This window comes from Anopheles funestus, chromosome 3RL (assembly GCF_943734845.2).
Source record: "Anopheles funestus chromosome 3RL, idAnoFuneDA-416_04, whole genome shotgun sequence".
Lineage (NCBI taxonomy): Eukaryota > Metazoa > Arthropoda > Insecta > Diptera > Culicidae > Anopheles > Anopheles funestus.
The window spans coordinates 26,975,325-26,990,748 of record NC_064599.1 but is presented as its reverse complement, the minus strand read 5'-3'; the positions used below and the strand labels follow the sequence as shown (position 1 = coordinate 26,990,748).

Sequence of the window (15,424 nt, the reverse complement as noted above, 5' to 3'; positions counted from 1 at the left end):
CAAAAAAGAAGAGAAAAAAAAACGATGCTCGATGCTTGCAATGTGAACGAACGATTTGCTTTCGCATGCCCCAGAGATTGACGACATACAGTGCGTGATGAGATCAAATAACCTCAAGGTTACAGGGGGTTCCCTGAAGCTGAAGGGCACCGGTAATGCTTTGTTTATTGCCTTGTCCTAGGTCGCGAATTGCTGCCATCATCTGTCTGCAATCACCATTCTTTACCTTGCTGGTATGAAGATTACACGCGGCCAACAGAAAATCCTTTCACCATTCACCTTCAATTCAGGGCAGCAAGTTCCGGCAATGCAGTCTGTCGGTACTACCGCCGGGTGCAGTGCAATTGTTTTGTTTGTTGTTTTGATCTGGGACGACTTTTGTCTGAGTTCGCTGGCAATTCGGAGAGCGAGAAGGGTTCGCGAGTTTTACAATCGTTAACAACTTCTTCTGGATTATTATTTACTGCTTCCGAGAATAATGGAGGATGAACTCATTTGCTTCGTCGCTAGCTTTTTTTCTCGAATTTCCATGCCATTACACAATAATGTTAAAGTGCATTAAATTATCCTCATGATTGTATTGGGGGATCAATGAGATTCATGCTATTCATACAAACATCTCGTCGCGCATTGTAAATTTAATTTGTTTTCAATTGGAAAATAAATAACTTGGTTTTCTATTTATGTTTAGTCAGAAAGACAATGTAAAAAAATTAAATTGTTCCTTACGTTGATTATATTTAGTGAGAATATTTTTTTTCAATTTTTAGTGAGAATTTTTTTTAAGAGAAAAATATTTCAAATGCTGTGCTGGATGGCATACCTATCAAACCCGGTGCAGCACGGTGATGTATTTGATAAACGGCACCGGTCCACACGACAGGAACGGGTTTCAAATCCCATCCGGACCGTCTCCAGGCAGCAAGGACTGACTATCCGGCTACGCGGTAGAAATAATTCTAGTAAGCCAGAAATGGCTGGCGGGGCTTCAAAGGTCGTTAAAGCCAACAAGAGAGAGAAACAACAAATCAACAAAGCAATTCAAAAAACACGTCATTAATCATGGCAAAATTGTGAGAGTCTGTGTTAATAAAAACAATAAAATCTAAAGATTTCTATAAAGAATGCCATGCTTTATGATTTAATTAACAGACGGCCTTTAATTACCACAGAATCACGAATTCCGCACAGTTATCTATGCAAATTTAATTCTTTCTCGAATCACCAATTATATAAACCAATCGATTAAATCCCTTTCAAGGAATGCTGAAAATTCGTTCAAATCCTAGTTAATCCAAAAAGTCGTCATTAATTTAGTCAATCAATTATTGACATAAATCAGATAAAATGACGAAACATCGTTAATATTCAAAACATTATTTGGTGATGCTAGTCAACAATAGATGGCGCTACATACAACGTACATTTGAACTGGTCTACGTGCAAGATCGCTTTCGAAAATTAGCTTAACGCCGAACCAGATGCACTTGAGCAAAAACTGCATCTCCTCTTTTCGATGCAGTTTTAAAACTGCATCTTTTTTGTATCCTTTTTGTTAAACCGTTTAATTAATGTTATAACGATAATGATCAATTTCGTGAACGAGTGGAAGGCATACGATCAAATTGTCCAATTCGGCGCAAAAAGCGATCGAGTAATTAAATTAGCTAGTGGATTCTGCAGCGTAAGACGATCGTCCAAAGTTTTCACGTTCACGGAAGAATCTCCTTAAAAAGTTGTGATATCTTCAGGTAATGTACAATAAGGATAACTAAAAGCAACTGTATTCCCTCGTTTACTCTGTGAGCGTCAGGTGTATTTGTGGTTCGTCTGAAATGCTTTGCAACCCGTTTATGATGAAGGAATAAAATAAATGTCTCGTTTCGCGCAATAAATACATTCTTGCCTCCTTTTTACTCGTGTGTCCACATTGAAGCATGAATTTCCCTGAGGGATGATGGAGCAGGACATCACTGATACAAAACAAACATACAAACGGGAACGGTTGTCATCCGAACTGAAATGCGTAGTGAGATTGCAGCTACTGATCTTCTCGTTTCTTCGTGCTGGTGCGGAACATTCGTTCGCCAAAACGTCTACGACACTATTTCGTTTTACATGTTGACGGCCGGTCCCAATCTCTTGTGCGCGAGTTCCGCAAGCGGCAGCGTGTTGCGTACGGTCGTCAGGTTTTGTGGGTTCGCGTAAATATCTGCGGTGAGCTCCTCGACGGAGATTTCTTTGTCCGACTTGGCCAACTTGGTTGCCGAGTCTACCTCCGCCCGTATCTTTCCCTCAATCTCCTTCAGCTCCTCCACCGAGGCCAGCTCGGTGGTCAAAATCTTCTCGCGTAGCGATGTTATCGGATCTCTCGTTTGTCTTACTTCTGCAATTTCGTCTCGCGAACGATAGCTAGTGCCCGGATCGGACATCGAATGGCCAGAGTATCGGTAGGTGGCCGTTTCCATCAGGATCGGACCCTTGCCGGACGAGGTATGTTCCAACGCAAACCGGGTAGCTTCACGGACGGCCAGCACGTCCATACCGTCGACCCAAATTCCGGGCACAAAGTCTCCCCGCGTGTAGTAGTTGGTGTTGGCCGACGCGCGCTCAACGCTCGTACCCATGCCGTAGCCGTTGTTCTCGCAGACGAAAATGCACGGTGTGTTCCACAGCTTGGCCATATTGTACACCTCAAACAGCTGACCCTGGTTGGCAGCACCGTCGCCGTACAGCGCAATACATGCTCCCTTCGTGCCGTTGTACTTGGCAGCGAATCCAATTCCCACGCCCAGCGGAACCTGCGCTCCGACGATGCCATTTCCACCGTAAAAGTTTCTACCGTACATGTGCATACTGCCACCCTTGCCTCGTGCACAGCCACTGCTTCGGCCAGTCAGTTCCGATAGAACGGCCTGCGGCGCAACACCCATCAGATACGTCCATCCGTGGCAGCGGTAAGCGGTGATGCAAGAATCCTCCGGACGCATAGCGGCACGCATTCCGACGGCGCACGCCTCTTGCCCAGAGTACAGATGACAGAACCCTCTGATCACCTTTTCCTTGTACAGATTGCCAGCGGCCGTTTCCATGCGCCGGATCATGTACATCTGGCCGTAGTATTTTAGGGCATCCTCTTTCGTGAGGGTCACCTTAGTCGATGGACCTTCTTCAAGGTTATGCAGCTTGAAAGCCTGATATACGTTTGTGGGGTTGTATGGGGGATACCGTGCAGTCAAACAACGTACACATATGAACGAAAACAACAGAAACGTGTTAAAGACAGTTATTAGAGAAACTTTTCTTACTTCTGTTATTATGTTCTATGTAAATAACACACACTTCACAGGGGATAGTTACGGAACATAACTCACGAGCTCAGTTTTCTTGGATTGTAAATACTTCAAACTATTGTTTGTATTAATGGAAAGATTACGATCAGTCGAGAATTGTATTAAATACGCGTAGCTAATCACAACATCTGAGAAACGGTCATACCACTGCTGATAGTGAACGACCTTGACGGGTTAATGTGTCTGATGTCCGAGACGGAAGAATAGTAGGTCATTTCATTAATAAATAAACTGAAGAGATCGACGTTAAAGAATGCTACACGGAACAGTTGGACTTACCCGTGTCTCAAACGTAGCTTCCGAGGCGAATCCATTCTGCTGCTGGCTTGAAAGTGTTTTCTAAAAAGAAAGAGAAAACAGCGATTAAACACATTTGCACAACATATCCTTCGAAAGCTCTACGCGTTTGCCAGCATTTAATAACAGTTCAAACGATTCTAACCGCTTTATTCTCAACACCGCTGGAACTGCTCGTGTTATTCGTTTTGATTGCTTCGGTAGCGGCCGCAGCCGCTTTGCTCGACCGGAAGATTGTGTTCACCCATTTAGACAATCCCATACTGAAGGACGGCGAAAATGTTCGCAACGTTTACCGATCGGGTTTTATTATGTTCGCCTTGATTTGCTATTGTTTCTAAGCACCGTAAACACTAGAGAACCTAGGATATTACTTCTTATCTTGTTCACTTTTCCATGTCCTGTTTCATTATGCAATCACTATGCGCAAGACGAAGGTGGTGGAGGAGAAAGATTCTAGCGAGTGGTTGGCGAACGATATCTTGTGCCGAATAAAACACTTCCGAGGGCCGGTAAACAGACTGGTACCGTGATGAAACGTTGGCTAGTTCTCACCGGGTTTACTCACCAATTTGCCAAACAAATTGCGCTGGCCAATCGATTTTGCTACGTTCGAGAGCATATTTTTGCGGTGATAATGTTATGTGTGTTTTCGCAATAATAAAAATACACAACGGGAATGGTTTTGACGTTTGCTACGCACTTTGACAATCGACACAGGGTTGTCAACAAAAAGTGACAGCAGGGCGCGCGAAACCGTTAAAATTATTTTAAATTTATTTTTCTTGTCTTTGAAATTAAGGTACTGAAAGTTGGCCGAATTTAGTCAAAATACTATAGATAAAACTATATTCACGGTATACGACACGCCTTAGAAAAACATGGTTTCAAACCTGTCATCAAATATATCGGCAACATCTCCAATGCTCTAACCAGGCTGCTCCATTGATTCTTCAATCGTGTAAAAAAAGGTCTGCTGTTTAATAATAGTATTATTTCCCAATTAATTATTGGCGGTAAATTCTAACAGTTTATTCGGAAGATAAAACATTAATTCAATTGTAATGTTTTGGGGTGTTATTTATTTTCGTCATTGGTATAAAATTACCTTCTAGCGATTAGTGTGATTAACGCATTTTTATGCATTGTTCATTCAATAATATTACCTCTACGAGTGTGTCATTTAACGAAGGTGATTCAAATTTACATCATTATCTTACAAAAACGCGTTCTGCGCTAACCGAACAGGCCAAACATGTACCTTCTAGGCGGTGGTACCCGTTTAGCTTCATCGACCAAATTTTGGGACTCCGCACTACGAAACCAATCAGTGTGGCCGTATAGTGTGTTCTTGAAGGAATCTGCAATTGAAACATAATTAGTCAACGTAAACAGTTCCATCGTATTCTCTAAAGAAGCCAATTAGCTTACCGTGAAGCTCCTGGACCGTCCCGGCAGTACCACCGCACTCATTTGGCAAGCTCTCAACAGGTATCACCTTGTGGAGCGTATCCATCTCGACATGGAAGTTGATCATATCCTGCACATCCTTGCGCAAAAACGGACGCATAAGAAACATTAATCGATTCATGAACGGTACCACGTTTATGAAGTGAATTTGCTTGAGTCTGACTGGCAATGCTTCCTGCACGTAGAACATGTGTTTCTTAGACGCCCCCATGTTTAGCTTGGTCATGTGGCCCAGGTGCATCCCCTGCATATCTGTTAGCATAATGTGCCCATTTGCATTGCCTTCCAGCTTCACCCACAGATCGAGACACATGGTCATGCTTGGGAAATGGGAACAGGTTTTGTGCAACGGGAAGGAAACCATTAGTGACGCTGTAGAAAGGTTGAACGGTTGCAAACCGTTACAAGTTATTGGTATACATACAACTTTAGAATTTGTGGGTGATTGAATTCGGATGTATCCGAAATGAGCAAACGGGTGTAAACCATTTTATAGCCTTCCTTCGTTTCTCCTGGCAACATGGTGAACATCCTGTAGGAATTGAACACATGCAACAGCACATAAATTAGAACGTAAATGAATATGGCCGGAAATGAGTGAAGCGATGAGTTGACAACGTAAAATCATTCTTCAATTACTGTTCTTTTAAATTAAAATAGTTATCAAGTTGTAGCAATGATCATAGAGCATAACGGTCGTTTTTCTCACCGTTACAAAATTAGGTACAACTCCAATTCGAGACCTCCACCATTCTGTACCTACGCAATGTATGAAATTTCCGTTAAACATTTAACCCACCCTCAGGGTCAAGGATGAATTCATCATACTGCTTTGTACCCTTAAATATTTCCAGCATAACCGTCTGGAGAACTTGTTTTGTGCGATTAACGAGTGGTATTTCGAGTACCCAGAGCAAAGGTAGCAATGGTGTTGTATTAGTAACTGAACGGTAGATTTAACGATCCGAAACAATTGCCCACAGAAAGCTAGCATTGAAAGACATTGAAAGACAAATTGTTTAACGACCACCAAGCATCGTGGGCTTTGTGCGTTGTTACATCAAAAACTATTCTTCCAACGATGAACCAACCAGTGTGTTTACTTTAACACATTCTCGCACACCGTACGATAGTGTATGTGAGATCTTAGAGATCAGCATGCACATTGTTCGATAACGCTGTGGCAATTATTCGTGCGTAATCTTCAAACATTCGCGTCCAGCACGCTACCACTACCACCGAGCTGCCCGTTTGATAGATTGAATGATTAGTCTGATATAATATTTACACGCACCTAACTACGTACTTTGTGACCGTGATCGCGTATAACAAATGGCTTTAAAAGACGCTTTGCTGAAGTCACTTAAACGATTGTACTGTTTTTGCTTAATGTAATATTTACATGATTTTCTGTGCCGTTTGTAACGCATCGTTATACACATCCCGATCGGTAAAACATTCCCGATGGCTCGTACGCAGCGTGTAATAGTTCTCGATCGTACGCTGGCTCGCTTCTTCATTGCCGTAGTTGGCATGCAGAAATAGTGCTATTTCATGGTCTACAACAAAAAAAGATAAAAAGACACTTTTGTAAAAGTTTTGTTTTTATATTAAAAAGAAGAGTTAGAAACGGGTTCATACATTACCTTGCAGTTGTGGTAGATGAGCTTGAGTGCTTAACCACTGTTTGATCTTTTCGACAGTCTCCCGATCGACGGAAGGCCAACGCGTCAGCTCATTAGCTTGCTCACTGTCCATTTCTTGGTGGTTGTGGACGCGAAATTCACAGAACTGTTCACCGCGGCGGCTTAATGTAATATGTTGAACAAATGCTCTCCACAATGATCCAATGAATCGTCTCACAGCATCGACGTCACCGTCAGTACACCCCGTCCCGTAGTGTAGTGTGCGATGAGATGGCAAGATTGATGCCGTAGGTTTTTGATACGTGAGTACACTCGAACCGTTCGAAGTGGCGTTGGCTTATCTCTACGCGGTTTGTAGTGGGCATTGTTTCTGTTTCAAATGACAAGACAGGTCGAATTTATCGGGCCACGGGTACGCTTCCACCAACGGGTTGATTAGGTGACTGATCCGAAGCTAACTATTATGTAGTTGTAACGATTCATTATAATTCTTCGTATCAAAGCTACTAATCATTCTTACTCTCCAGAGGGGAAAAAAAATATTGCATGAAGTAGTACTTTTAAATGTTAAAATCAATGTTTTATAAACATTATTTTCGCAAAATCTTGTCATCAATTTTCTCGTGAACGTTAAACTCTTTTGGCATTAGCGGATATTCTATAATGATCGTCCTAAACTTCCGTGCCGTGTTATGCTCACTGCATTGAAACCGATACTGTTGCATTTTGTATGCATTTTGCAGATTTATGCTACCCAAAAAAGCTTAGCTTCCAACAATGCACCTTCCACCCTTTGAGTGTAAAGCTTCGCATCCAGTGATTACTTTACAATTCCGCTCACTCGGCTAGGGGCTTGATGTTTTGTTGCAAAAGAGTAATATCACAACGCACGATATGGGACATGGGACGAACTTTTCGCCGTGCTCGCTCACTTTCATGTGCTCCGTAATTGTACTTTATGCGAACATAAAATATTCGCTCAGCTCCATGAAAATGGATACCGTGTGTGTGTGTGATGGTGGAAAAGCAGAAGATTTGCGACACGCTAGACCTGGGCTGGGGTACCCAAAAGGGGAAAATAAAACTTTTACGCTTCCCGTGAGAACAGGTGGTCGGCGAACTTTAAAATGGGGTGGGTGAAACTACAACAAAAGGATGTGTCTGTGTGTGTGTGTTTGTGTTTGGGGAAAGTTATTCTACAACTATCCTCTACAGACAAATTAAGCTTACAGAGGATTGGCACACCGTTGGTTGCACTAAGTTGCACACAGTTTTGTAACATCCGTTGGTTGGTCACACGTTTACCATGCGACAAACAAGACGAAAAAAAAAAATCCCAACCCTCCGGACTGTGTACAGAACCCCCAAAAATATCATCTTTAAGCTGCATTCATTCGCTACCGGGTACAAGTGAAGGACGAAATGCGCGCCGTTTTCTCCACTGCTGTCAAAATCAGACTCCAAAGTTAGCACACTTGAGAATCTCAAGGCAGTTAGGGTTTGCTTTTAAACTTAATCGCACAATAGATTCCTATCTTGGCTAACTTTCATTTAAGACACATTGACGACACTCGAGGGAATAAATTTCATAACTTTTTTGAGGACCGAAAACCTGAAGCTATGTACCGGTGGGGGAGCAGCGGGCATGATCAACGTTAATGTAATAACGAAGTACAATTTTTAATCATGTTTGAAAATCGTTTTTTTCTGCTTCTAAATTCAAACAGGATTGCTGAACTTGGAATTTATAGTTTGGGGTTCGTATTGGCTAAAATATAGTGCATTGAAGTTGGTTTTATATTTTTTTGCAATTTTTCGTACGACAGAAAAATGTACAAATTAAATTTAGTTTCTTATTATGTTGTCTTATTATGTGAGTTGTCCACGGAGATCATGGAAAGAAAGGAACTTTGGAAGTGTTTTTTTTTTCCAAAAAAAACTCTTTCTCTTCTTTCTTATCACTCTGATCAGAAATGCTAGACCTGTCGAATCAAAATTCAATCAAAAGAAGGAAGGTTAAATCGAAGAAGGATCATCTCTGGAATTTCATTTACAACAAACAAAAACTCAGATAAAAAACACACTTTTTCTAATGTATTTTTACTTCTCTCTCTCTCTCTCTCTCTCTCGCTTTCTCTCTCTCTCTCTCTCTCGCTTTCTCTCTCTCTCTCTCTTTCTCTCTCTCTCTCTCGTGGGCTTTTAACGACCTGTAAGGTCACGCCGGCCATTTCTGGCTCACTAGACTTACATTACCACGTATCCGGATAGTCAGTCCTTGCTGGTCCAGATGGGATTTGATTCCCGGGCCTGCCGTGTGGACTAGAAATGTGCAAAGTGAGTAAGAGTGAGATAGTGAGTTGAAACGTTGTATTGAACGACTTTCGTTCACTCACCACGAGTAGTTTTAGCGACTCTTTTTTCACTTACTCACTCATGAGTGTAAGCATTTCGCCGAACAAGCGGGTTAGTCTGATCGGTAAGGACATGAAACGGGTTCCACCTCTGCTCAGAAAATTGGCAAATTTATAGTTTTTTATTTATTTTTTCATTATTCTTTATTCTTTTTTTTATTTAAAGCATTATCTGAGTGAAAAAAAACTTATATCAATCAATTCGCATTAAAATAAATTAATTTATAAAATTTTGTTAAATTTCCCAAAAAAAGCTAAAGCTATAGCCTTAAGAAATTTTCAAATTTTTAGATTTTTTTATTTTTTTTTTATTATTTTTTATTCTATTTTTTACTCAAACCATTATTTGAGTGAAAAGAAACTTATTTCAATCAATTCGCATTAAAATAAATTAATTTATAAAATTTTGTTAAGTTTCCCAAAAAAGCTAAAGCTATAGCCTTAGGAAATTTTCAAATTTTTAGAATTTTTTATTATAAAAGGATAGCTTTCCGTTTGATATATGCAATGGAAGCTGTAAAAATGGACAGATGATGAAGCGTTCCTTGCAGGCATTTAAACAATGGAGAATTGTCGAATTAATAGCAATTAAAATCGACTAAAAATGTAGTGAGAAATGAGGATAAACATAAAATCACCACATAAAACCACACCACAAACGTTTATCATTGAAGCACAACGTCTACAAATTATGTGAACAATTTAATTATTTGAGAAAAAAATGCAACAATTTATATTTCGATTTCCACGTAGATGAAAAATTAAGATTCTCCATCCTTTTGTCCAATCTGAGCACCTGGTAACCAACGTTTGATCAGTTTTTTTCGGTATCGTTACTTATTACATTAAGAAATGAAAATTTCGAAAATAGGTACGGAAAGAGAAATTAAAAAAACCAATTTTCTTTCTTAAGACATCCGCAAAGCCGAAGAACGATTCAATTTCTTTGGGTTGGTTTTGGGTTTTCATGCGAATCTCACTGTAACAGCGGTTCTTCATAACAAAAAGGCATCTTTCCATGATAACGGTTAGCCGGAATCGACTTATTCCACATTATTAGCTAATTAAAATATGTTCGTTACCATAAAATATAAGGGTATGCTTAATACGACAAGTAATTGTACGAAAACTGAGAAACAGTTGAACAATCAGTCCAAAATTACATTTCACTTCCACTTATTTGAACATCGCTATACTATTGAACAAGACGTCCAGAATCCCTACATAAAATTGTTCAAAAACAACTTTTCCCCCTAGCTTTTTAAATGAGGTTTAGATTTCCCAACAGCATATGTCGAGTAAATAAGGTTAGTAAACAAACACAAAACACTAGCGGAAATAATTCCGGTTACCCCTTAAATAATTAAAGAGAAAAAAACAATTTTAGGTTGGCGTTTTGTTTTGTGGTTCCAATAATGTTTATCTTGCAGTAATCGTTATTCATAACACAAACTTTACAACCAATATGAGGGTCGGTCATCACGTTACTAAAAAACAAACTAGTGGATTCGAATCGGACAAGCAAAGGAACAACTGTGGCCGATATGTGGAATGTTATCATTCCTTTTTTACAAAACTATTTTCATTTGCAGTTTAAATAAAAAAAAACTCAAATACCATCAAATCGATACCCAGAATTTGTCAGAGACCTGTGAGCCGATTGACTTGAAATTTTCACCGGATATTCGTAACACAATTTACTAGTACTTGCCAAGAGTTTTATTTTTAATTTGATTTCTTTTTGTTTATGGGCAAAATAGTGACAAAATTTCTGTCAATTTCTCATTCAATAAATGAGGAAAAAAGATCTAAAAAACCCCAAAAACGCCTTTTTCGAGCTTCTGAGTCTTTTAAGATAATAAATATGTTTGAAATAAATTCCTATCTTACATGAAAACGCTTGAAATGAAATTTAATGCTGAAAAATGTTTTGCATCGATAAGATTAATGCGCATAAATATGTTTACCTACGCTTGGCCTTTCTTTCCTAAACGTTATTGCTAACCGTCATAATTATTTCTATCATAATCTACCTGCCAATATGAAAACAGTTTACTTTACCTTTCCAATAACATCGATATTCAAATAATACTGACCACACTCTATTAATATTAATGTTGCCAGTTGGGCTGCATAATTTCTAATCGATATAAAACAGAGCTGGCCAAACATTATACCAAAGTACCTACATTTATCTAACCCATTACAGTGCAGACATTTTTAACACACACTTTTGATGTCTCTGTACTAGGGTAGGTTAAGAAATTCATCAGTTATAGTTAGAAACAGCATTTAAAAAAAAGGGCGTTTACTTAACTAGCCCAAAGTCCGTTGGAAAAATGGGAACCAATAATGATTTAGGTCAACCAATGTATGTAAGCAATGTAGCAAAACAAAAAAAAAGTCTAATAAAACAATTATCCCTACTGACCTACTAACCAACACCGCACACACACACACACACAATTAGGTGGAAAAATAAGCTTAACTCAGCCACTCAGTTACCCGCGGACGAGGCGTTTAGTTCGGTTTCGAAAAGCAAAAACCAAGCTGGAATTTAAACATTTAACCATTTACGCGACAAAAATGCATGCTTACCTGTTGCAGTTTTGAGCACATTAAGCTTAACGTGTTTTTTTTCTTTTTTTTGTTCTTTCCAAACGAACAACCAGTGCTTCTTCGCCTGGGCGTACCCCGTCACAGTTAACGAAGTCTTAAGTTTTTAACGGACTTTTTGTTTCTACCTCCCCCCGTGGGGGATACAACGCATGTCAACGGCTTTCGGTGTATGTAGAACGAAAAAAAAAACCTGAAGCTTCCTTTCCATTTTACTGGTACGAAAACGTTTACAAAAACATTAGCAAGAGAGCGCAACAACACAAGTTGCATCGGTTAGCAGTTTTAAGGCATAATACTCGGGCTTTGGGCCTGTTTGTTGTACCTCGCCATTGCATTGGCTGCTCGATATGCTTGAGGTGTGTGTGTGCGTTGTTGATGTGAAAATCTACCTTGAGCAAAACTGGCCAACGACTGTACTGTACCGGTCATCAGTTTTACCCGCTCGGTTACCATTTGCCGGGAAATTCCTCACACCCTTGTACCCGGGCTCTATACCCATCAAGCCAACACGCAGAAAATGAACAGAAAATGGTTTCATATATAAATTGAGGAAAAATTATGCTTAGGCTATCAGTTGACGGTTGACCATCATTTCGACAGCACCTTCGAGCAAGTGTGATGATCGATCATCACACGATCGGATTTGGTATTCTTGAGCCGGTGAGCTAAATATGGCAACCAAAAGTGGTTGGATGGAGTGTAGTGTGGTTGTTGGTGTCGTGTTTAAACAGTTCCAGCTGACGGCTTAGGGCGAATGTCGGAGTAGTCGCTTGTGGTAGAATTGACAAAAAGTGACTAGACCGAACACTCGTATCCTAAATCGTCGAGAATTCGACATTTAAGCGTTTGTGTTGGAAAGTGAAGTGTGAGTGAATATAGAAATAGAGAGAGAGAGATAGATAGATAGAAGGAGAGAGAGAGAGAGTATCAAGTGTTGAAAGTCTGAAGGAACTCCCGGTGTGATATGTGTTACAGTAAAGCGTAAACAGCTCATATCACAGCAGTAGTTACCTACTAACTTTACACTTTCAGGCTACGCTTTGCAAGTAAGGTGCAGTTTTAGTGAAGAACTTGGAGTCAGAAACCTAGGGCGTCTATATTGAAGGAACTTCTGCTGTGATCTGAGTTACCGATCATATCACAGTAGTTGTACTTTAATGTCGACGTATCCATTAGCAGCAAAGACAAAGGTTGGGAAGCTCAGGAGCTGGTGTACTAACTGGTGATATATATTCTGTGAAGTAACTGTGACTAAGTGATCGTCAGGACAACCATATGTCCACATGCGTTATGCGACTAACTTCGTTCAGGTGATGTTCATGTACAAGATCTCATCACTGGGCAAAGTTTGTCGCATAAACTATTTCCAATCGCTACAACATCATCAACATAGCAGTCGCTTAAACAAAAGTGATAAGAAAAAAGCGTTCTTAAGGTTAAATAAAGGGTTACATTATGTGTGTGTGTGTCTCTTGACATTTCCAAACACTAATTATCGATAGTCTTTCATTTCAGGTTCAACCGTTTTTAAGATCCATCCGAAAACAATAGCTCAATAATGGAGTCACGCTATTCACTTGACGTTTCATGCACGCAGGAGTTGTATTAACACGCATTGATTATGTCTCGTCAGCGTATTGTATAGCGCACCTTCGTTGATGTATGGAGGAGATTTTTCTCACCAGCACCAGTGTCAAAGGTTAGTTCGTTGGAGTCGATGTCAAATTATAGGAACCGATTGTTTGTGCTCTAGGCTCGTCGCCAAACAATAACTTTGCCGCGTGTACGTGTAGGTTGTGGAACCCCGACCACGATTGGCGGCTAATTTCGTATGCAAAACCAATTTCCTTTTTGTCGTCAGCGTTACGAGATAGAGATGCTGGAGAACGGGTGGATAGAAATCTGAACGGACCCGCTGATGATGATGATCATGGTGGCGGTCTCGTTAACGTTGGCGGCGTGATACTAATTTACTTCTAACTCAATAAGCACCCTCTCCAGAAGGGGTTGGCGGTTTGACACCAAGTTCCAGCAACAGGTGCAGTCAATGCACTGCAAGGCCATCCCATACACGTATATATTTTTTCTAAAGTGCATCCTGAGTGTCGGATGCAACGGACTAGGCGCGCGTATGAATATTTCTTTTATTGCTTAAAGCTAGAATTCCTAAGAACGCCGGATTATAGGTTGGTTTTCGCTTGCCAAGCTCCATTTCCCGCCACTACGTGCAGATGCCAAGCCGCATATAAACCGTGGCTTTCATTCATCGGGCCCTTCCCCAACTACTTCACGGCCAAGGCAGAGGAGAAATGGTTTTTGGTGAGCATGCGTATTACGATCGTACCGTGTGTTGGTGTTCGGGGTGCACAGTTGGATGCTGGATTGGATGCCACTTTGGTGCCGCTTGTTCCACGATCGTGGTTTCAGTTTCGTGACAGCAGTCCAAGCGCGTGGAGGCTATCACAACATCGCGAACTCCGCACTTTGGAGCTTGGTGAATCGCGGGTGCGTGGCCGTTAGACTTTCGAGTTTAAATCTTACGTCGAAGGAATTCAAATCTAAATCGTACCGTGTGTTAGTGTGTGGGTGCATCTTGCATTTGCATTGATCACGATTCTCACGTCTCACGTCTTCAATTAGCAACTAGCCCGTACGGAATCAATCATGTGTGAGATTCCATTTGATTTACAGTGCCACAAGAAAGAAAGCTAATTTTCCAAGGAGAAAAAATTGTACTCCACTGCCACTGTGCTTGTGAGTTCGAGCGAATTGTTCTAGCTAGTAAGATTTGCAGTGTTTCATGATTGTTCCCCTGTGTTTAGAGCAAAACTAATAGCAAATCCCTATTCGGTCAGGATTACACTGTTGGATGTACAGTTCTTGTATGTGTGCAAGTGTTTTTTGGTGTCTGCGTCATGTTAAACAGTGTACCGCACGCGATACATAATGGCATTGTCCCTGATAATTACGTGTGTGGTAATACTGAATTCCAGTAGACAGATGCGAGTGAGTGGTTTGTGCAGTAGTAGTAGTTGTAGTAGTTAATGAGATTTGGTTTTTGTTTGGGTTGTACTTAATGCATCAAGTGCATCACTTTTCGCTCGAGTGTCGATTAACGTTAGAGGTGAGTAGGTTTTGTGGCATTTCATATGACATTGTTTATTATATTCAAGAAGAATTATTAAAGAATTATATTGTAAAATATTTAACATTTATAAAGATCATTCACATATGTTAAAGGTTCACTAACGATCTCAAAATTGTTTTTTCATTTTTCATGACTTAAATTAAAAAAAAAAAGTCAATATTTAAACAAGTACTTTCGGAAATGAAGCTTGGGAAATAGCAAAATACACACAAACACAACAAACAAAAACAACTAAAGTGAAAAAGTAATCCATATTAAGTGATCTCGAAAGTCAAAACAGTATCGATCGAGTGCAAAACATGTTTATTTTTTAGAAGTACGCGGTCCCCTCACACTACGTATTACAGTTTCATATTTATTTAAGAGGATAAAAGGGATAAATTGCCAATTTATAGAAATCATACACTCAATGAAGCACAAAATACCGGCCTACGCATATCCTGGGATGCGATTTCCATTTCTTTTGATGATTTCGAAGGA

The 15,424-nt window shown here is 40.2% G+C and overlaps 3 protein-coding genes across 7 annotated transcripts in view; 1 reads left to right on the top strand and 2 right to left on the bottom strand.

The window, feature by feature from the left end:
* Positions 1 to 1,786: 1,786 nt before the first annotated feature.
* On the bottom strand, positions 1,787 to 4,349 carry LOC125770469 (probable pyruvate dehydrogenase E1 component subunit alpha, mitochondrial). 2 transcript variants are annotated; one of them, XM_049440154.1, is made up of 3 exons: positions 4,219 to 4,349; positions 3,633 to 3,692; positions 1,787 to 3,194 (listed from the first exon to the last, which is right to left on the bottom strand). In XM_049440154.1, the coding sequence occupies exons 1-3, from the start codon at positions 4,270 to 4,272 to the stop codon at positions 2,115 to 2,117; spliced, it is 1,194 nt and encodes a 397-aa protein (XP_049296111.1). In that variant the 5' UTR covers positions 4,273 to 4,349; the 3' UTR covers positions 1,787 to 2,114. The 2 variants fall into 2 exon arrangements, with proteins under 2 accessions (XP_049296111.1, XP_049296110.1); XM_049440153.1 differs by lacking the exon at positions 4,219 to 4,349 and adding an exon at positions 3,796 to 4,212.
* Positions 4,350 to 4,704: 355 nt separating this feature from the next.
* LOC125770492 (alpha-tocopherol transfer protein-like) lies at positions 4,705 to 7,128 on the bottom strand. The gene is made up of 5 exons (XM_049440184.1): positions 6,767 to 7,128; positions 6,523 to 6,679; positions 5,545 to 5,652; positions 5,082 to 5,440; positions 4,705 to 5,011 (listed from the first exon to the last, which is right to left on the bottom strand). The coding sequence occupies exons 1-5, from the start codon at positions 6,876 to 6,878 to the stop codon at positions 4,887 to 4,889; spliced, it is 861 nt and encodes a 286-aa protein (XP_049296141.1). The 5' UTR covers positions 6,879 to 7,128; the 3' UTR covers positions 4,705 to 4,886.
* Positions 7,129 to 11,868: 4,740 nt separating this feature from the next.
* Positions 11,869 to 15,424, top strand: part of LOC125770433 (neuropeptide SIFamide receptor-like) — a 72,072-nt gene continuing 68,516 nt past the window's right edge. For 3 of the 4 annotated variants that reach the window (XM_049440052.1, XM_049440048.1, XM_049440049.1), the window contains exon 1: positions 11,869 to 14,920. The gene's annotated coding sequence lies outside the window, so the exon portion shown is untranslated. The remainder of the gene's footprint in view (positions 14,921 to 15,424) is intronic. The other variant, XM_049440050.1, reaches the window with a different exon arrangement.

Coding starts and splice junctions, on each gene's coding strand:
- LOC125770469 (XM_049440153.1), bottom strand. CDS start 3,912: ATGGGATTGTCTAAATGGGTGAACACAATCTTCCGGTCGAGCAAAGCG. Junction 3,693..3,795: donor GCGGTGTTGAGAATAAAGCG/GTTAGAATCGTT, acceptor CTTTCTTTTTAG/AAAACACTTTCAAGCCAGCA. Junction 3,195..3,632: donor AAGCTACGTTTGAGACACGG/GTAAGTCCAACT, acceptor AACGTATATCAG/GCTTTCAAGCTGCATAACCT.
- LOC125770492 (XM_049440184.1), bottom strand. CDS start 6,878: ATGGACAGTGAGCAAGCTAATGAGCTGACGCGTTGGCCTTCCGTCGAT. Junction 5,653..6,522: donor CAAACGGCACAGAAAATCAT/GTAAATATTACA, acceptor CAATTCCTACAG/GATGTTCACCATGTTGCCAG. Junction 5,441..5,544: donor CACCCACAAATTCTAAAGTT/GTATGTATACCA, acceptor CCATTTCCCAAG/CATGACCATGTGTCTCGATC.